The sequence below is a fragment of the Balaenoptera musculus genome, chromosome 3 (genome assembly GCF_009873245.2).
Source record: "Balaenoptera musculus isolate JJ_BM4_2016_0621 chromosome 3, mBalMus1.pri.v3, whole genome shotgun sequence".
Lineage (NCBI taxonomy): Eukaryota > Metazoa > Chordata > Mammalia > Artiodactyla > Balaenopteridae > Balaenoptera > Balaenoptera musculus.
In genome coordinates, this window is record NC_045787.1 from 112,525,823 (window position 1) to 112,547,028 (window position 21,206).

Genomic DNA, 21,206 nt, shown 5'->3' on the forward strand with positions numbered 1-21,206 from the left:
CTGACCACAGGGTGCTGCAGGTGAGACCCTGCGCCTCTAGACCGGCTTCCCCTTTGCGCGTGCGGGCAGAGAAAACTGGGTCCTCAGACCCGGGCGGGACCCATTGAAACTCGCGTCCCCTCCTTCCCCAGGGGACGAAGCTTCCGAGAGCCATCATTCCCAAGTCCGGCTGAGTTCACAGTCAGATCCTAGTGGGACCCTCGGTGCCAAAGAGTGGGAGAGGTGGTAACAGCCGCAGGAAGACGGCCGCAGGGCCGGGGACTCCGGACAGGCAGCTCCCCGGCTGGCTGCGCGCTCGGGTAGTTGCGCGCTCACAGCGCCTGCCCCTTGGGTGTGCAAAGTAGGGAAGTCAGCGGGCGGCGAGGAAGGCTCCCTTGTCCGGGCGGGAGCGCCGTCTTGCAGGAAGGCACCCTCCGCCACCCCCCTCAAGCTGGGCCCACTGTCCAGGGAAGAGAGAGTCCTCCAGGGGAGCAGAACCTTAGTTCCCTGCGGCCACGAGGATCGGGACCCTCTGCAGCCTCCTAACTCCTCCTACTCCCTTGACGCCCAGGGTGCTGTTCAAGGGCGGGAAGGGTGTTGGGGGTCAGGGTGTTGGGGGTCAGGGCGCAGTGTTCCCAGGGGCGTCAGGTGCACCCTGCCTGGCTCACACCGACTGCTGGTGGCGAGACCGGGACCGGGCGCCTGCCGGCGTGGCTGGCTCCGCCGCTACACCGGCCGCATCTTCCAGGGCGCGCGGGCGTCCCGCAGCGAGCGGTCGTGGGGCAGCGCGGCGAAGGCCGAGTGGCGCAGCTGGCAGCCGATGAAGAGGACGACGAGCGCCACGGAGAGCAGCAGCAGGAAGAAGAGCAGCAGGTAGGTAGGCAGGTCGGGCTTGGCGGCCGCGCCGTCCCGCATTCCGCGCGCGGTAGCCAGCTCCAGCGGCAAAGCGCCCTCCGCCTTGACCGTGGCTGCCAGGGCCAGCGCGCCGCCTACCGCCGCTTCGGGGCCGCCCGTGGCGTTGAACACGTCGCCGTACATGGCCCGCGGGGCCGCCGACCCCGGCCCGGCCGCCTCACTTCGCTTTGTGCCGCCCGGCGCCGCCCCGCGCTTCCATGGCGCGCCCTGCTCTTCCCGCTACGGGTGACTGACCGCGAGCCAGGTGCCTGCGGGGTCGCCGGAACCGCGGAGCCCCCGGGCCGCCGCCGCTCCGTAGCCAGCCGCGCTCAGCTGCCCTCCCCGCGGGGTGGTGGACCCCACGGCTCGGAGCTGGACGGCTCGGCGGCCGCGACCCCCGGACTTTTCGGGTTTCTCGCCGTCGCTACCCGCGGTCCCGAATCAGCGACCCGGGTTTACGGCCGCCCTCTCAGCTCGGACCCCAGCTCCGGTGAGCTCCGGGCTCCGGGGCGCCCCTGGGCTGCGGCGGCGGCGAAAGCTGAGCGGTGAGTGCGGCCGCAGCTCGGGGTCCCTGCCGGGCGCCGCCAGAAGCCGGGTGCACAGAGGGCGCAGGCGGGGAGTCCTCCGCGTCCTCCCGCGCTGCCGCCGCAGAGTCTCGGAGCAATTCTGCAGCCTCGAGTCCCTGTTGAGATGCCGGGTGTGCGGAGAACCTGTCCCCGCTGGCTTCGGCTGCTGCGCTCCTGTCTCTAGCTGGAGACTGAGCTCTGAGGCGCCCCGCGCTCTCAGGTCCAGGTCCGGGGGGTGGGGGTGGGGGTTGGAGAGGGGCGGGACTGGCGGCAGCTGTCCCCGGGGAGCGGCTGCGAACCAATGAGAGCGAGAGAGGACAGGTATGCACCTCCCCCCCATCCCACAACAGCCCACCCCCCCCCCCCCCCCCCCCCCCCCCGGCCTGGCCTCACATCACTCACGGACAGAGGGACACACAGAGAGGGAGGGAGGAAAAACAGGGTCATGGAAAGACAGACGGACAAAGAGACGATTACAGACCTGTGAACAGAGACACACGCAAAATAGAGACAGTATGGACAGCAAACCGGTTCAGAGACCAGGCTCAGACAGGCATGGATAGCTGTTTTTGTTCTCGTGGACATTCTCCCTCCCGGCACAGCCTGGTTGGCTCCCAGTCCCAAAACTGGGTAGTTTGGGGAGGGCAGGGAGGCCCTGGGCAAGGGCAGAGGGCTCCCAGACAAGCTGGGGCTAGTTCCGTGGGCCCAGGCTCCTCTCTAGCTGAGGGCACATGTGCTTCCCCACCATGAGCTCACTTTCTCAGCGCACTTGGCCTGTTCTGCTCAGGCACAGAGGGCAAGAGGAAGACGTGATACTGGCAATGGCCCACCTGCCCTTGGCAGCCCTGGCAAAGGCTTGGTGGCCAGGACGGGGTGAGCAGTCAGCAGGAGCAAGGGGGTGTCTCCTTTCCAGGAGTCCACAGTCTTCACTTCCTTTGCGAAGTTTTCCAAGCCCCCCAGATTAGAATGGGAACCAGTGGCCTGGCCACCGCAGCCCCTGAACTCTTCAAGAAGCACTGACTGCCCTGGACTGTCATGGTCTGGCACAAAGCTGAAGGAGGCAATTGCCCTCAAGGTTCTGCAAGTGTAGGGTCAGGAGGGAGTGTGCCTCCTTCCATTTTGCACCCTGGGTACCTCAGTCCTCACCCTAGTCCCAGCTCTGAGACCCCTACAGGGTCAGCCAAGGTCACAGCCTTGTCTCCCTCCCCCACACCTCCTTCCCCCATCAAGGGGTACAGGATGTGGGAGAACTTGGTGAGCACCGGCTGCAGGAGCCTGTGGGAAGATGAACTCATTATTCGCCTCTTCCCCACTGCACCTCGCACCTGCCCACAGGCTTAACAAGAGCAAGCAAGGTGTGCAAGGCCATCCTTGGCCAGAGCGCATTCCCACAAAGCCCAGCTCAGCCCAGGAGAAACACCTCTGCAAGCTCTTTGTATAACACTGAATTGTGGGCCTGTCCTGACCCTACAGAGAGTTTGACTGCTTGCTAAGTGAGGTGCAGAAATGCTCCGGAGACCCTCCTCAGTGTTTTCCTGTAGTTCCATGGACAGGCCTGTGGGGAGCCTCCCTGAGCATGGGTGTGGGTGTGGGTGTGGGTATGGGGTGGAGAGCGGGACCTGGCAGGACTTAGCATGACCCCATCTGCCCACCTTGGTCCCGGGGCGCTGCCCAGTGTGCTCCAAGGGCATAGGGCCCTGAGCCCCTGTGCCCGGCTGCTGCTTAGGCCAACTCCTCATTTTCCAGATGGGAAAGCTGGCTCCGAGAGGGGCAAGGCTCATCCATGTAAGCACACGACAGCCTCCACGTAACAGTGATGCAGCAGCCGTGGATGTGGGCTGCTCAGGCAAGGAGCAGAGTCCCTTTCTCTGAAGGCCTGAGCTACTTGGGATAGCAGTTTACTCAGCCAGAAGGATCCCAGGGATGTTATGTGAAAGCAGAAGAAGCTTCCTCAGGGACACTGTCAGCCAAGGGGAGAGGCAGCATGTGGATTGGATGGAGGGGATTTTATCCAGGTGAAGCCCCTGCTGTCAGTAATTCTCTGGGTCTTGGGTTTTTTGTTTGTTTTTTAAGGTAAAACAAAATTAAAATTTTCTTTTTCATTAATTGTGCCCATCTGAAATATATACAATGAAGAAAAACATCAAAATGTTTTTGGTTTGTAGCTTAGTTTGTGGTTTGGCCTGGAACTTCCTCCATGTTTGTGTGGGGAGTCATGGTGGCCCTGCTGACCTCCGCTTCCTCTCCACCCTGCGCATGAGGTCAGGTAAGACACCAGGCAGTGGCAGGAAGGCTGGGTGGCTCAGTTGGGAGGTCCTAAGTGGAATCTGGGCCAGGCCTCAGCCTTTTGGGCTATAAAGTAAGGGTTTATGGTAAGTGATTTTGGGTTCCAAAATTGTGCTGTGATCATCCAGGAAGTGGGCAAAGAGTAGGGGGTGTCTGCAGAGGGCTTGGTGTGGATGGAGGGTCCCTGCAGCTCCATTGCTCCTGGTGGGGCAGGGAAATCTCGGCAGCTGGGGTCCCTGGCAATGCGCATTCCTTCCTCAGAGCTGCCGCTTTTCATCACCATCTTGCATTTTGCAAGGCCTTGCAGCCTGTGAATGGAGGAACTGGGACTTGAACCTGGGCAGTGGGTTCCAGAGTCCGCACTGAACCACTACCGTGGGCCACCTCCAATTTAGAGCAGTTCTAGTAGCCACGGTTCACACCTCTTTCCATAGGCCAAGCACTTGCTGCTCACAGCAACCCGTGAGACAGACACACTAGCACCTCCATTTTCCCAAGGAGGAAGCTGCAACCCCGAGAGGTGGTGTCACCTGCCAAGGTCACACGGCTGGGTCGGGGTGCCAGGGAGCCTCAGACTTGGCAGTCTGTTCTCGTCTACTCAGTCTTAAGCTGCTTTTTCTAGTGAGAAACTTAACAGAGAGTGTGGTCAAACTGCCTTTCCTTTTGGTAAAGTTGGAGGAGGTATCTTACCCTTTTTAGGGGGTCTTTTGGTCCCAAAGTGGGAGGGCACTGTTTCTTTTCCAAAAGATGTTCAGAGAGGATGGTCACGTTCCCTGAACATCCCCTGGCAGGAAATTAAACAAGGTTGGTGCTGAGTAAATGCAGAGATGAAGTTTACACAGCTTTTTACACAAGCCAGAGCGACCTTCCATTAGGAAGCTTTGTGTACCCATACATTTAAGTCTCAGGAAAGATTATAAAGGGGCTTGGAGGTTGGCTTTGACAGGCAGAGGTCACAGGGCTGGGATCCCTGCGGGACCTCTTCCCCATTACGTGGTCGCTGAGTGACACACGCTCCCTCCCTGCTGGCCTGTCTGCAGAGAGACCAAGAGAGGCGAGGCAAGGGTGCCTCTCCTGCCGCGATGGGGCCATTTGTTAGCTGTTTAATGGAAACTTAGGAGACTGCGAGCATTACAGCCTCAGGATTTCATAAACTGCTGCACCGGCCCTTGGTGACTGGTACAGCTATTTTTGTTTCTTCTGCTCACTAGGGGAATTATTATTAAAGCACTCAGCATCACCAGGAGGCTGGGGTGAAGATCAACGGTGAAGTGTTGCTGTCTGAGGTTGGAGTTCATTGCTGCTGGCGTGGGTTTCCCTGTGTACTGTGCGTATTCGACCACTGTGGAGTGGTCTCCGCATCCTCTGTGAATGCTGGTGATGCCCTTGCTTGCAGACTTTTATTTTAACCATCACCCCTGGCAATGTTTTTGTTTTGTTTTGTTTGGGTTTGTGTGTGTGTTTTGTTTTGTGTTGTTTTGTGTTGTTTTTGTTTGGTACAGATGGCTTTGGCAACCATAGTGATTTGTGACTGAAGGTTGCATTTTAGAATGTCCGTTTTAAGAACTGAATAGCAAGTAGGCCAAGCCCAGGCTCTGAAATGAAGTGATTTTCCAAATGGAAAATCAGACAGCAGTGGGTTTGGAGAATGGTCATGCCAGGGCTTTCGAGGGGTTGCAGTCTGGTTTGTGAAGTAGGAAAACTGGAGAAAGGATGGGGTGTGAGGGAGAGACGGTTCTGGAAGGAAAGAGCTCACAAAAGGTCTCCAGTCCCAGAAAGGGCGTCTCCACCTCTGTCTTCTGATCCTACGGGCCTGTGGGTCTCTTAAGGTCAGGGGGTGAGATGGAGAGTCAGTGGCGTGATTCACGGGCTGCCTGGGACCTGGATGTGCAGGCTGTGGGTGCCGCTGCTGACTCTGGTGATGGGGTGACTCTGGACATTTTTTGGACAAAGTCTCACTGGTTAGTGCCTCAACATCCTTCTCTTTGGTTTCAGTGACATGTGACCTCGCCTGCCTGTCTGAGTCCCTTTAGCTGTGTGGCCTCCAGCCAAGTGGGTTCCAGTGACACAAGGCTTGCAGGCTGCTGAGACATATTGCCACCCCTGGGCCCCATCACCTAGCCTCCTGTGGGAAGGACAGGGGTTTGCATGAAGGTGAACCTGCACTCCTGCTGCTGCCTGGGCCTGACCGGGTGTTGGGTAGAGTCACGAGTAGGGTCATTGAATGCTAAGGAACAGGCCACTGCTCTGGCCAAGAGTGGAAAGGAGGCAGAAGCTGGGATGGAGCCAGCATATGCCAAAAGGAACAGGACTGTTGTTTGAGATTAGTAGCCAGGCTCAGGGGTACCTGGCCTTCTGGCTGGGGCCCTCTGGTCCCTGTATCAAGGCAGGGGGTACCTGGCCTGTGAGGTTACACTTGGAGGGACACTGAGAGCCAGAGGGGATACCTGGGGCCCAGCAGTGGTGACAGGCAGCAAGGCAGGGTGGGGGTATGTTCAGTCAATTAAGAGGCCCCCCAACCCACCCCATCTGTGGCATGCTGGAGAACTACTTCATGCAAAGGTCTGGGACTTGGTGGTGAGGCCAGGGCAAAGGAACTCACTCAGGAAGAGCTGGCTCTTTTTGGATTGAATTGCCTAAGGTTTGGTATGCATATATCAAGTGGGATGCAGGATTATTTTAGATGGCACGTGGGTACGGCATTAAACATCATCGAATCACACAATGCGAAAGTTAATGTCTTATAATCAGCTTTAATTATTCTGATGATGGCAAGAGGAAAAATCCAGTTTGGTCCTGTGTCAGTTTGGGTCCTCTGAGAAGCACATGCAAGAGATTTACTGGTAGAAATGCCTGTCGAGGATAAAGGGTGTGGGAGCTGGAGTACGCTGGGAGAGCCTCCAGGTAACAGTGCGGGTCTGACACCTCTAAGAGGATAGGGGTAGGAAGGACTTGGTAGGAAGCACCACAAACTAAAAATGTCTCGTGCAGACCAGTGGGTGGCCTGTCAGAAGAGCCCCATCAGGCAGGATGTATGCAGCTGTGCGGAGTTGGGCTCAGAGGGTGGTCAAGAGTAGCATGATCTTTCCCCTGCTGGGGCTGGTGACCTTTCACACGGGGCACTTGAGGCCTGAAGGAAGGGACAGCTGCCAGGGGTTGAAATCCTAGCCAGACTCACCTCTAAATCCTAGCCCGCCTCCTTGCCCCCAGCCCCTGGTATCCTTTCCTCTCTGGCCTCGCCCCCCCCACAGTCTCCAGCTATTTACTGATGGCTTTGACTGGGTGCCTCAGATCCAGAGTCTTCCGAGGGTGAGAGTTGCACCCTTGGGTTTTGAGTCTGGGCTAAGGTCAGAGCCCTGGGTCTCAGCCAGACCCCCTCAAAGCCAGTGCTTTGTTTCTGTGGTCAGTGGTATAAAGTTCACGTGTGTCCTCTCATTGCCGTCGGCATTGCCTCAGGGGCTGCTGCGGCCCAGGTGCTGAGCCCCCTGCCCTGCACTGTGCTCTGTGGTCCATCCTTAGGGGCAGATGCAGGTTTTGTGGAACCTGCAGCTCCTGCACCTTAGGGGCCCTCTCTGAGAACAACAGCACAAAATTAGGTTTTAAAGTAAATAATTATTTAGCATGAGAAAGAATCAAAATAAATGACACATTTTAAAAAGCTGACCAAGATGCAAAGTACAGGAAAACAATCCAGACTGGCTTCTGGGGCCATACGATTCAAACCATAGTTCCCTTCCATCATCACATTCCTTGGTACCCGGTGTTTGGTGACAGCTCCGTATCTGGTCCCCCCCTCTGACCCTGCACTTTCGTGTCCTGACACCTGTGAGCTGAAGTGGTGGGAGTTCTCCTGGGATCCCCAGTGGAGGGCTGGCGGTAGCTCACCTCTAAAGTAACTGGAAACCACTTAGTTACATGCACTAACACTTGGAGGAAATGTGTCTCCAACTTGGCCTCCTCTCAGCCAGATTGCCCGAGTTTCCACGGTCCCTTCAGCGCCACCCAACCTGAGGAAAAGTGTGATGGGGGAATTTGTAGTGGAAAACAATAGTCTTAGCTGTTGCTTTTGCAAATTTTTTAAACACATGACAGGTCAACGTGAGCTGGGGGCGCCTGAAGCTTAAGCTTCATTGCCTCACCGTAAACCCAGCTGGATCCATCCTGAACATGTTCCTCTGCCAGAGGGAACCTGTTACCCTTAGGTCACTGCCCGAGTCAGTGACCTACAGTGGCTCCAACTGACCTTTCTAAAATGAAACTCATTCCCCTTGATTTTTATTCTGGTTGTAAAAGTAGTATTTGGTCATTACTGAGAAAATATAAACAAGGGTAAAGGAGACAATGAACGTCATCCTGGAGCAAACCCCGCAGGCAAGCAGTAACAATTTAGTTTCACTCTTCTTCCATCCCCTGCTAGGGGTTTGACAGGACACTGAAGCAGACAGGTTGGAATGTCCAGACGTCAGCACGTGGGCTCGCATTGTGCTCCCCCTTTCAGTCTGGCTGGTTATTCTAGAACATTCCTGATTGCCAGCCTCCATTATTGTTCCCACCCAAAGCCCTTTAAGGCTCAAATGAGGGCCTGACCAGAAGACACAGCTGCGGGTCTTGATAAGAGAGATACCTGTTTTGGCTGCAGCCTGTTTGAGATGGGGGGAAAAGGTCTTTCCTTGTCTACTGACCCAGATCTGTGAGCTGAGGGGTCCCAAGGACAGACAAGCCAAGGGCTGGTCCTGCTTCCAACTCTGTCTGGGATGCCTGATACGGGGGGTGGGGAACAGTAGGGGCAGGGGACCTGCCACAAAGGAAGGACTGGCAAGGGCCATCAGGCTCAGCCTTCCTTTGGTTCAGGTATGGCTGAACCTCTACCTGGGAGGTGTAAGGAATGGCTCAGGCGACCTGTAACCCACCCCCCATGGCCAGAGGGCAGCACCAGCTAGAAAGACTTGGTCTGAGTCAGCAGGAGACTCTAGGATTGGGGACCTGCATGGAGGCGTGTCACCAACTCTTGTCTTCAATACATCCTTCTCCTGGCCACCGCCAGAGGGTGCCCCTGGGCAGCCTGTGGGGAGGCTGGCCCAGGATGGGGAACTGCAGCTCTGCCTCCAGATTCTGCTCCAGAGCTGGGGTCTTGGGTGGGCAGTTAGAGGCCTGACTCCCCTCTCAGGGGTTGAGTCCAGGCTCTGCATGGGCAGGCATGCCTCCCTACTCACCTCCCATCCCAAGGACCAGGCCAAGCCTGCAAACCTGGTCCTCTAGAGAAGACTCTTCCTTTGTGATGGGCCCCCTGGCCGCTGGTCTGGGCTTCCTGCAGACCCTGTCTTCATGGGCACAAATCCCAAAGTCACTTCCCAAGTTAACAGGAGGTGGGAGAGGAGAGACATCCTCTGACAACACCCTTCCTACCCCACCCCCCTGCCCACGTATACTTACCATGTAGGGGAGGATTTCCATCCTTGACTAGAAAGAGGAGGAAAATCCAAGTTTACACAATTTTGGAGCATATTCTTTCAGGAATAATTAGAAAATTATTCCTAAAAGATTATTCCTAATTTCCATAAAGGAAAATTATGTTTTCTTTTTCTTCCAAAGTTTAAACAGAACAAAACAAAAAACAACTTGGTTTCTCTCTCATAAAACTCCTAGGGATCCCAATTATCTTAATTTTGGAGAAGTCCCTCCCTGCAGCCAGTCAGCCCTGCTCCACACCTCCTCGGGCAGGATCTGGGTGTCGCGGGGGACAGCTCTCATTTCTTCCCTGTTCTTCCTCTGCCTCTGCCTCTGGGTGGTGTCATCTTCTCCCATGGGGAGTGACAGGGTCCGGATCCTGGTCAGAGGCTACGAGCAGAAGGGACCATGGATGTGGGGTCAGACCAGACAAAGGCCCCCTGACTGAAGCAGCAGCACATTGGTGCTAAAGAATGTGCTGATTCACATGAAGAAACCTGAGAGAATGTCCTTTTTGCTCTGTCAGTTCTTCACAGGGAGGGAGGGACAAATATGCCCATGGCCTGATTCATGAGGAAATGTGATTATTTAAAAAAAAGTTTTGAGAGAACTGAAGCTGTCCTTTAAGTGGCATTTTAAAACCGAAATTAGAAACTACATTAGCATTGCCATTTGATGCTGAGGCACAAGAGATTTGACCTGTTCCTCCCCTGCGGCTCAGGCTCCCAGGTCAGAAGTTAGGGGGTCTCCATCTGAGAAGGTTTCTTCTGGAGCGTCATGCGTGGTCCCTGCACCTCAGTACTGCTGGGGAAGGGGCTTTTCCCACCACTCCCTAAGGAGGCTGCCTGCAGGCTCTCTCTGCTGGACGGGAGAAGTGGGCCGGATGACTGGGAATCATCTGGCCCTTCTTTGAGAAAGCCTTTAAAATGACACTCCCCCAGATACAGTGTTGAGTGGATTTTCTCAACATCTCAGCTGCAACCAAAGAGGGAAAACAGGAAGATGCATGGGGGTGTTAAGGGCATTTGAGAAATGACAATCCCCCATCCAGCTCAGTGCGGTCCTGAGTTCACCGGCCCAGGCAAGTAAGGGAGTGTCCTGCACTGCCCCACAAGGGTTGCTGGGCCGTGGGGTAGCATTCTCCAGGGACTGGGTCTGTTTCCCCTTATGGTACCCGTTCTCCCCAAACCCCTTCACAATCACCTGGGAGCTTTTAAAATGCAGGTTCTGTCTCAACCCCGAAGATTTGAACCTAGCATTTGGAGCTGGGAGTGCACGTGCGTGTTTGTGTGTGTGTGTGTGTGTGTGTGTGTGTGAGTGAGTGAGATATGTCCTCAAGCACTGACCAAGGCGTCCTCCTGCGTGCCCTGACACCTGTGATCCTTGCTTGCAGGCAGACGGCAGTCAGACTGCCCAACATTAACTGCCTCAGGGAAGGGATGACAGATTTAACAAAGGAGTCAAATTACTGGTTTTTGAGTACCAAAAGTCTAGGCCTTGGTATAAAGTTTGGAACAAGACATGATGAGTAAGGGCAGGGCCGTGGCTGGCACATATGGCACCTGTGGGTGAATTGTGAGAAGGTGCCTTTCTGCTTGCCAGGGCAAGGGCAGATTTTAGCCTCTGGTTGTGCCCTACCCCACAGCAGGCCACATTTGTGCAGTGCACACACTGCTCAACCTTATGTGGTAGCCCTTAGAAGAGATCTCCCTGATTTGGGGGCAGGGTCGGGAGGGAGGTGAGGAGAGGAGAGCTGGTGGGAAGACGAGGCGACCTTAGATGCTGGTGGGTCCCTGAGAGGAAGCACAGGGGCTCTCTGCCTTGGAACAGAGAACAGAAACGCAGAGGGTTTTGGGGAACAGGGTGCAGAGGGAGATAATAAATAGCTTTCTTGGGTAGAGCCCTAGGGAGGCAGAAGCCCCCAGAGTGTGGATGGCTCCCCCAGCCCCACCGGGTGCGAGGCGGTAGAATAATTCCTGCAAGCTCACCTTAGCGTATGTGGAAGTGCGGGGGGAGGGGGGCACAGCTAGCTTCCTCCGGCTGTACAGTGGTTGGGAGACAGAGGAGGGCTTCTGTGCCAGTGCTTCAAGGAGGCCATGAGAGTGGCAGGACGTGCCTGAGGATGTCTTTTGGATGGGAATGAGTGTCTGTGTAGCAGGGACTTGCAGGGCTGACCTTTCAGAAGCAGAGAGAACAGAGGTGGTGGACGCCAGTGCCGGGAGGACCACCCACCTTCTGTCCGCAGAATTTAGCTCAGGGCCAGGAGAGTAGGTGTGGGGACTCGGAACTGAGATTTCTACCACTTCAGGGGCAGGATCCTTGCAGAAATCGACTCATGGAAAAGTAATGGGACATTTCTTACCCACTTGAGGTTGTGGATTAAGACTGATATAATATGCAAAGAAAACCATAAGTAAATACCTCCTAATAATGATCTCTGCATGGGAGGATTAAGGGCAATTTTCTTTTTCTTCTTTTTGAGTGCTGAGGTATTTGAAAATCTTTCCAGTGACCATGTTTGCTTATTTAAATGAGAATAATAATGTTTTAAAAACTGTAATTTGCTTTTTTATCTCTCTCCCCTCTCTGGGGTCCTCGTTCCTTAAGTGCCTCATCCATCACGCTTCCTTCAGCCCCTCTGAGCCCCCTCCCTGCCCCGACCTGGCAGGCACTGGCTGAAGGTGGGGCTAGAGCCCAGGAAGGTAGCGGCCCTAGTCAGGAGTGCTGGAGTCACGATGACACTGACAACACCGTCACCAAGGACACTTTCCCGTCCTCTCTGCACCCACTTGAGAGGACAGCCAGGGTGGAAGAGATACTCTCATCATTTCTGGCATTGGGGAGATTGTCTCTCCTCCCCCCAGGCAGGAGGGTCTAGGCTGGGCTCTGCTGAGCCAGAGGGTGAGTGGGCTGGGCCTTTCCACTGTCCAAACTTTCCCAGAATCTGCTCCTCGGGCCCCTCAGAGCCCTTGCTCGAAAAGGCCCATGTCGGCCAGTCAGGCCATTTGGAGAGAAAGTGAGAAGATGACAAGCCAGTGGGCCCCTTTAAGGCATCCCCGCCTGGGAGGAGGGCCGGGATGAAACTAGAGCGGTGGCAGGAGCGGGGCTTCGTGGGCTGGAGGGAGAAACATGCTGATTATTAAAGAGTGAATTACCTGGGTCTAATTACAAACACACTTAAGCAGCACATTTCTTCCTGATACACAACGGAAGTGGCTCAGATTCTATCACAAAGAGTTGGAAAGGGTGATAAAAATAAAAGATGGATCTCAGCCGTGTGTCTTTCCCCCCCCCCCCCCCCCCCCTCCCCAGTTAGTTGTGGTGGGAAGAGAAGTGGACCTTCCCCCCGACCCCCAACCAACTTGCTCAGCCTGGTGGGAGCTTGGAGCTTTCTCCCTGCCATCTCTGTTGGCAGAACCTGCCTGCTGGGGATGGAGGAGATGGAGGGATGAGGGGTCCCTCCCAGGTGATCCAATGCCAGGACATCCAGGAAGCTTGCTGTCCTCACTGGGGCAGGTTGTCTGCTCAGGGCTCTGCTCTCTGTCTCCAGGTGAGCCCTAAGATCCCAGGACAGAGGCATCTCTCTGCCTGTGCCCCCGTGCAGGTATGACATTTCCTCACCTCCAAGAAACAGGACACCAAATCCAAACAAGGCCACCCCTGGAGAATGTTATTACCCCAGCCCCTGTTAGTGTTTCCAGTCCCTTTACCGTGTTTTCAGTTCATAATGATGCTGTTTGATAATGGTTATGCAGCATAGGATAGAGTGGGGTTGAACTGCCCATCCCTACTTTTTTTCTTAGTGCCTCCAATTCTTTATCCCCCATCTTTTCTACATGTCCAAATTTTACACATCCTTCCAAAACTTCACCTTGGTGAAGACAAGAGAGCTAGCAAGAGCACTAGACCACGAGTGCCCATCAGTCAAGCAACTTGATAACTGTACTGTTTGGCAAGGGGACTTCTGTAGCAATGGTGTCCAAATACAGTCGACCATCAGGAGCATCTTAAAATGTAGATTCCTAGGCTCCACCCCCTGTCTGGCAATCTACATTATCAGCAAGTGTCCCCGGGGATTCTGAGGCAGGGAGTCCTAGGACTGCACTGAGAAATGCCCTGAAAGGCTTGTCCCTCCTGCCCCAGGCTGCCTCCCAGGACAGGGCTTCTACACATGTTGTTCAGCCGAAGGGCACCCCTCCCATTCACCTGTGTTCATGGGCACCCACCCTGCACCCAGTCCTGTTCACCAGGCTCAGGGGCCCCGGGGGTTGAACTTCCACTCAATGGGATCCTTGCATTACATAAGCTCTTTCTATGCAAAGAGGATAACAAATCCTGCCCTGCCCACCTGGCTGGGTTGTTGTTTTAATTAAGTGAGATAAGGGATGTGAAAGTGCTCTGAGAGCTGTAAGGCTGGGAATTGAAGGGAGGGTTATCTGTGCCTGCTAGGCAATGATTCACTGACTGTCTTATGACATCGCCTCCGTACTGTCCACCATGCTTATTAAAAATCTCACAAATCTACTTAACCACTCCCAGCTGAGGGCTTGGCTTCGTTGACTGGCTGCATTCAGCTTGCTCAGCAAAGCCTGCCTCCTTCCACAAGGTGGCCAGAGCTGTTTTGTTGGTTTCTGTTGGTGGACAGAAACAGGATTTCTTCCCAGGTGGAGCAAAGCTGACCTGGGTAGATGGGAACCCACACTGTGGCTTCATTAACACTTGCTGACTTGCGTTCTTGGGCTGTTGGTTGAGGCCCCAGGAGTAAGTCATCCTCTTGGGGTGAATGGGTAAGATTCCTCTCCTCCGGTGGGGGGACCATGCTTCGGTTCCTTTGTTTGAGTTATCTACCGCTTGGGTGAGACGCCATCTCAAAACTTAGAGTCTTAAAACAACACTTTATGGTTTCCCGTGATTCTGTGGTTGACAGGCTTCAGCTGGGCGGTTCTGCTCCCCGTGGCTGACCCGCTCCCGAGGCTGCTCTCAGTTGGGAGCTTGGCTCCACTGGAAAGGACCAGAGGCTTCTCATCCTCCCAGGTTTCTCTCCACACGGCGTCTGCACAGTGAGTTGTTCAGCCGAGCTTCTCCACGACGTAGCAGCCGCCTACCACGAGGACGAGCCCATGCTCACGGAGCCACTGCTGATGCCCAGCTGGGCCCCCTGAGTCACAGGACCAAGCCTAGCGTCCACGTGGGAGGGGAAGAAGCAAAGGCAGGCGACCCCAGAGGCATGCGTCCTGGGGGCCCCTGATGTGCTAATTCCCCACAACCTCACTTTCTTTCTTGGGAAGTCAGCCCCGTACATCATAGAAGAGAGCAGCAGCCAGGCTTGTGTTTACCTGCTCTCTTTCCACTGGCACCAGTGTTGCTGGGCTTGGAGGCCTGGGGTGTGACTTGGGGAAGTTCTGGAGACCCCCCCCACTCCTATGCTCTGTGCCAACGGTGGCTTCTGTCCCTGGGCGACCACAGCCTGTACGGAGGAGACTCAGAGGCCTGGCAGGTAAGCAGTTTCTCTGTTACTTTCTGCAGTAGCACAGCTGCACACGCATGCTGCCTCTTGCACGTCAGTTCTGGCCTTCTTTTTCTGGGGGTGGCCTCCGGAGAGGCCTGTGGGGGCCCCTGCACAGCCTCCCAGTCTCCATGAAGATGGCGCCACAGACCTTGTCACTCTTCACATTTGCTTGGGTTGCCTCAGGTCTCTGCCGCCAGGGGACCTGTGTGACAGTGGGGGGGGGGGGGGGCGCTGCCTCCTCTGGCTGGAGAGTGCTGGGAGCCAGATCCCATTCTCACCTCCAAACCCCTCTCCTCATGTCTCTGACCAAGTGGTGGGCACCAGGGGTGACCAGCGGGGTCTTGGCGTGCCTCGGGTCTCTTCAGAGTTGTGGGCGCCTGGCCCGGGACCCTGTGGGTAGATGTGCACCTGGGCTGTGTGGGGAGTGACAGTTCCCTTGGTTTCCTCATACATCTGGGCTTTTGTCTCAAACCGTCGGCTCCGTCTTCTGGAAGAGGTCCCTTCTGTTTCACCTCAGGCTGAATCTTTCATGTCATATGTGTGTATGCAGGGAGAGGACAGGCTGGAGCGTCTTTAAGAATCAGCAAAATGGTATTTCTACCCTTTGGGAGAAAAATTGAGAATGTGTGCAGAGCGACTAGAATACTGATCTGTACCAGCCTCTTGCTGCAGCCTCAGCACAACGGGAATCGCTCACCTCTGCGTCGCTGCCGTTCACCTGGAGGCTCGGAAGTCCCAGGGCGCAGGAACACGTCCGTGTGTCTTTGGAGGGGGACATCATGAGACGCTCTGGCCCTCCAGCCCCATGGCCTTTGCTGAGGCTCAGAATACACATTCTGTTCATGCTGCTTGTGACAGACAGGGATGACGCTGTGAGCATCTTTACGTGAAGACGTGTCTGAAAAAGCAGCTAGGCTCTCAGAACATTCACCTTCAGCCGGGCTCCACAGGCCTTGGGGGCTTCTAATTTAGTTCTGCAGGCTGGGGAGCCACCAGAGGCTGTGGTTTGCTGGGGTGTCTGTCTTGTGATTGATTGGAGCTGAGAGTGAAACCCTGGGGCTCTGTTCTGTTCTATCCTTGAAGTGATCAGGAGTTACTTCCTCCCTCGAGGAGACTGACCCAGCTCCGGTCTGGGGTGGGCACTGCTCCCCCAGCACCACCAGTCCGAAAACCCTATGGGTCACTGGTACAGCTGCTGGGATTCATGCTACTCTCAACGACCTAAGCTCACCGAAAGCAGCACAAGTCCCCCAAATCCAATATTGAGTTGTATTGATATTTACGTAACTTGAATAGTCCACTTCACCAGCCTGCACCTACAAGTAAGGCTACATCTCCTATTTACAGCAGGAACCTCAGCAGCCAGAAATTGGTTATCCTCAGACTGCTCGTTATTTTGGGGGTTTCTGAGTGGTTAGCCCCCCAAACAAGGGTGATAACTGTAGTCACTATGCCCGCTGCCTTGTCCCGCTTTCTGCTTTGGGTCCCCTTGGTCTCCCCACTACTAACTGCCGGCAAAGCTGTTGAGAGGTGCCTCACTGGGACCACTGTCCATCACAGACGTGCCCAGGGTGCCAATTCTGGATCCTTCCAGAACTGGAGCCTGGGCGGATCAGGGAGAAGAGTCCTCTCCCGGTCCTGAGCTGCACCCATCACCTGGGCCCCAGAGCAGCCAGTATGTCCAGCGTCTTGTGGATTCACTCTTGAACAGTTTAACCAGCTTGATACCATCACCCACCGTGTCTTCTTTAGAGTCTCAAGAAGAATAACCCTGACAGTTTCTGGTCCTTGCTCACCTAACTACAGAAATGCAAAACAGCCCCAGGGGGAGGATGGGGCAAATAAGTCCTAGAGTCATTTCTGTGTTCATCAGGATTCTGAGGATGTAAATGACATCCAGAAACCCAATGCAAACTAGCATCAACAAACATGAGACTTTATTTGGCAGCAAAGCTGAGAAGGCTTCTGGAACAGTTCCTCAGATGCAGGAAGAGCTTCAGGAAGAAGGGCATCAGGGGTGAGAATGTGGCACAGCTCCCCTCTCCACCTTTCCTCTCTTTCCTGTCCCTCTTTTTTTCTCCTCTCCCCACTCCCCTCCGAACTTTACTTCTTCCCTCTCCTTAATTTCTCATTTGTGACCTCATTTGCAGACAGCCTGTCTGTGTGGCAGGGAGGGGTCTACTGGTGTCCCAGATTCACATTCCCCTGTGCAGCAACCCTACTGGAAAAAAAGATCTCTCTTTCTCAGTGTGCACATAGATATCAATCTCAGGGCAGGTATGTGATCGCCCGGCTTGGGGCTGTGTTGGTTTCAGGGGCACGGGGTACTCTGGTAGGTTGTGTTGCAGTTGGGGTGGCATCTGTTTCCAGCCAAAGAGGGGTCACAGCCAGTACAAAGCCTGCACGCCCACGCCCTCCCCCTCCCCACTCCTGCCTGCCCTGCCTTCCTCTGCTTTATCCACGAGCACACAGGGCCCTGGAGGTGGTGGGGTGGAAGCGGCACAGTTAGCAGTGCTATCTACCCTGTGAGTGTTGATTCTGCACTCAGGCACCTGAACCGGTCCTAGCATGCTTTTATTTGCATATTTTATTTGCATATACGAGGCCTTCTCTGGCCTTCTGCTTCCCCAGCGCACTGCTGGGACGGCAGGCCGCTGGCCTGGGAGCGTGTGGGGTCAGTGCCACGGGACCCGCGGCCTCGTCTGTCAGTGGGCACAGCTGATGGGCTCGTTGGGCCCAGTTATTCCTGATGCAGACGCTCTGAGGACGTGGAATCCGCACTTTTTAATCATACTGTAATGAGAGTGCCCTCCACGCCTGTCCCGCTTGCTCCGGGGAGCCCCATCCTTCCCCCTCCTCCTCCTGCCTCCCTGGATGCCTACCGAGGGTGGCTGGGTGAGGACCTGGCCTTCCAGCTGTGGTCCCATTTCTATGGCCCTGAGCACTTTTCCTCCACAGGCAGGGCCAGGCTGCCTTGGCCTCTCAGCTCTCAGGCCCTCCCCTCCATCCCTCTCCCGCCCCCTCCCCTCCATCCCTCTCCCGCCCCCTCCCCTCCATCCCTCTCCCGCCCCCTCCCCTATCCCTCTCCCGCCCCCTCCCCTCCATCCCTCTCCCGCCCCCTCCTCTATCCCTCTCCCGCCCCCTCTGAGGGAAGCAGGGCTGGGTAGGGGAGAGCCCTAGCTCCTCAAACACCGCTTCTCTCAAACGTTTTGATTCTTTCCTCAGTCCTCTCTCTTCTTTAAAGGCTCAGGCCTTTGGGAACCCAAGACCTAGACACCTTTCTTTTTCCCTGCGTCTCTGTCATTTTTCCCCTGAAGTAAAGGGCATGGGACATCCCTGTGGCTTGACCGTGGTGGGAAAGCAGAAGGAGAAACCCGGCTCATTTACCTAGGAAGAGCCAGCCAGGTGGCCTCTGCTCGAGGCTGGGGAACCTCGAAAGCTTGCTGTGTCTGCAGAGAGGGCGGAAGGGGGTTTGCTGCCTAGTTAACCAGCCTGGGTTGATTGACGTCCGCGTGCTTCTCCTGGCGTCCCTTCTCTCTAGTAGATCACCCTTCAAGGGATAAGAGGAAGGGATGGGATAAACATAGAATGGGGCGTGGCCTCCCTGCCACAGCGGGATCAAAACTCCTAATTCCTGTCAGCCCCCCAGAGCCTCAGGCTCTACCCTTTACAGAAGCATTAATGAGTGCTTTCAGGAGTGACAGGCCGTGAGGCCGCTTATTTTTAACCAGACAACGGAGGCTGAGCTCCTGAGTGGGACGAGGTGTCTCAGCCTCCCTGAGGCAAGCAGACCTGGAGGTGTCTGTCACGGGCTTCCCAGGCCTGCGGCCGCTGGGAGGAACATTTGCAGAGTCGCACCCAGGTTAGGGAATCTCCTTCGGCCTGGGCTGCTCTGGCCAGTGTTTTGTCTCCTGGGCCTCCTTGGGACGGAGGGAGGTGCTCTGTGATGGGCAGAGGAGGCCGGCTGTGTTTTCTCAAGTGTGTGAGCTCTCCTCCTTCAGAAATAGCTCTGGGTACTAATTGGGGGGTTTTGCCCAGGAAGTGTTACTAGGATCTGTCAGGTCCTACTAGGAACCATCAGAAGGTGACAAGTCACTGGAGACTTTGCTGCTTAACCACTGGTTACCCAGAAACCTGGACAGGGCCACCTCTCCGGAGCCCCACAAGCACTGGGAGACAGGTTACAAGCATACACTAAAGTTACAGACTAAATAATGACTGTTGTGTAGAGGGCTGCAAGGGGACGGATCGGGTGCTTTGGGAAGTGTGAGTCTGGGGGGGCCTGGGCCCTTTCTCCTCCCCCTCTCTGTACTTGTGCCTTTCCCAGACTCCATTCCTCTGTCTCCTGTTTCGTCTCTCCAAGAACTGCTTCTCCTGCCTGGCTAATTCCACAGGAGCCAAGGAAACGGGGGAAAGTGAGGGGGGTTGTCAGTGCCTGGAAAACCACTAAGTGCCTGCCCCCGGCTCCAGGCTGACAGCTCTGCCAGCCCTCAGTTCCAAGGCCTCTCCAACAGCGTTCCATGAAAGAGACGACCCTCCCCTCCTCCACATCCCTCTGGCAGCCATGAATCCATTCCTGGACTACCGTCACCCCCCAAGATGTGGCAGCCAGAGCCTAACGGGTGCTGCTAGTTTTCGTTCCTAGTTTTCAGTTACTTAGTGGGACTTGTTTTCCTTTATCTCCTTAAGGGGCAAATTGGAGACTTGGGTTTGATAGGAAAAGGGCACCCCAGGATTTGAAAAATAGGGTTGCCAGCTGCCTCTGGTAGAAGGCAGATAGGGAAATTGAATAATGCATCTTAGAAATGTTTATTAGCATTCTGATGATGATAAGTGAGGGATCTGAAAGGAAATCTTCCACAAGTGTTGGTAATTTGTCCCCTGGTTAGGGAGGCTGATGTGCTTTGTGGGAAGAGTAGTTGATTTATCCCCCACTGGACACATATGTGTCTCATCCCCAGTACTTAGCAAGGGACTCGGGAAATTCTGCTGAAGGGATTCAGTCATCATCTGCAGGCTTTTGGGGGTGGGGGCGGTGGAGCATGGATGAGCATTTGAGAAAAGCTGCAGGTATTCTCTCCGTAACAACGCACCCTCACAAAGACAAGCTCACAATTTGATGGGCACTTCAGGATTTGCAGGTTCTTTGAAATCCATCCATGGACCCTCACATAGACCCCAGGGGAAAAACTCCTGGATCAGAGTTTACATCCGTAAGGCCCCCTGCACATACATGTGCCCCCGATCCCTGTCGGACGCCTCTGCTTCCTTCTTGCTGAGCACTGGGTACCGGTGCCAGGAAGGCCTGGGTTGGAGTCACATTTCAGGGCAGCTTCTCCAGTCACCCGTCTTGGCTGCCAAGGCCCAACAAATGTGGGCTTTTATCCCCCTAGAAATGGGGAAGATTTGGCAAAACTGGGCCTGCATTCCTTATGGCAACGATTAGCTGGGCTTGGCGTCTATGCCCGCTTTAGGTAGGGCGTGGCTGTCTGGGTTGTCAGGGCCTCTTCCGGCCACCTCAATGCTGGGACCAATTCAGTTCTGTTTATCACCCCAGTTGATCTGCACTTTTCTTAGAGCAGAGTTAAGTAAACAATTTTATCTCTGAAGATATACTGCATATCACAAAACACAAGTCTCCTCATACATATTCATATGGGAAACGCTCATATACACACCTGTTTGGCCTATCCAGGTTGTCTGTAAGGCATCTGAATTTCTGACCCGATCCTCTTCCTCCTCATAGGGTTGCTGTGAGGGTTCAGTGGACTGATGCATGCAGAGCCCTCAGCACAGTGCCTGGTACACAGCAAGTGCTCACTCAGCACATCCAGCCGGTGTTACTAGTAAGTGATCCTGGGGGCCCAGCGGCATCTTCTCTAGCCCGCTCAGAATGGGCGTTGCTCGGGACTGGGGCGCCCTCTGGTGGCTGCTCTCCCTACTCACACCTAGGCCCCGCCGGAAAGATTTTAGGCTCCTTTTCATCAGGCTCCCCTTCCCCTGCTACTCAGGGGGAGAGCGGGAGAGGTGGGACGGGAGAAAATGTTCCGCTTCCCTCACCATTTCCTTTGCCTCCTTCCTGACCTTGGGGAGGCTGGGGTCACTAGGTCTGGGGACAGGAGGAGACGCTTGGAGGTGGGGGTCCTGGCTGCGTGACCCCCATGGTTGGTACCTGCCCCCTCCCACTTGCTCATTCTCCTCCCGGAGCAGCAGATGCCCAAGGCCACCTCCAGAGAGGACGCAGGACAACAGGAGGGCAGCGCATCCACAGAGGCTCCCCAGGCTATTATGAGGTAATTTTATTTCTTTCCATTTCAGGTAAAAATAGTAAATACAAGATAATTTTAATAAAGGTAAAAATACATCATTTGGATTTTGTCGTTGTTCTCTGAACAGTGCTACCTACAGTACAATTTTTGATTTAGGATTTTTAAACCTTTTTTTTGTATAAACAAATAGAGCGATTTTGCTATTAGGCTATCTGTGTTCTCATCTGGCACTTAAGAATAGATCACAGGTCACCT

At 55.0% G+C, this 21,206-nt stretch overlaps 1 protein-coding gene across 1 annotated transcript; it reads right to left on the reverse strand.

Annotated features, from left to right (window-relative positions):
- On the reverse strand, nucleotides 1-1,604 carry SMIM32 (small integral membrane protein 32). Its single transcript, XM_036848112.1, has one exon. It carries the CDS (start codon nucleotides 1,015-1,017, stop codon nucleotides 706-708), a length of 312 nt encoding a protein of 103 aa, XP_036704007.1. The 5' UTR covers nucleotides 1,018-1,604; the 3' UTR covers nucleotides 1-705.
- Between the last annotated feature and the right edge of the window lie 19,602 nt (nucleotides 1,605-21,206).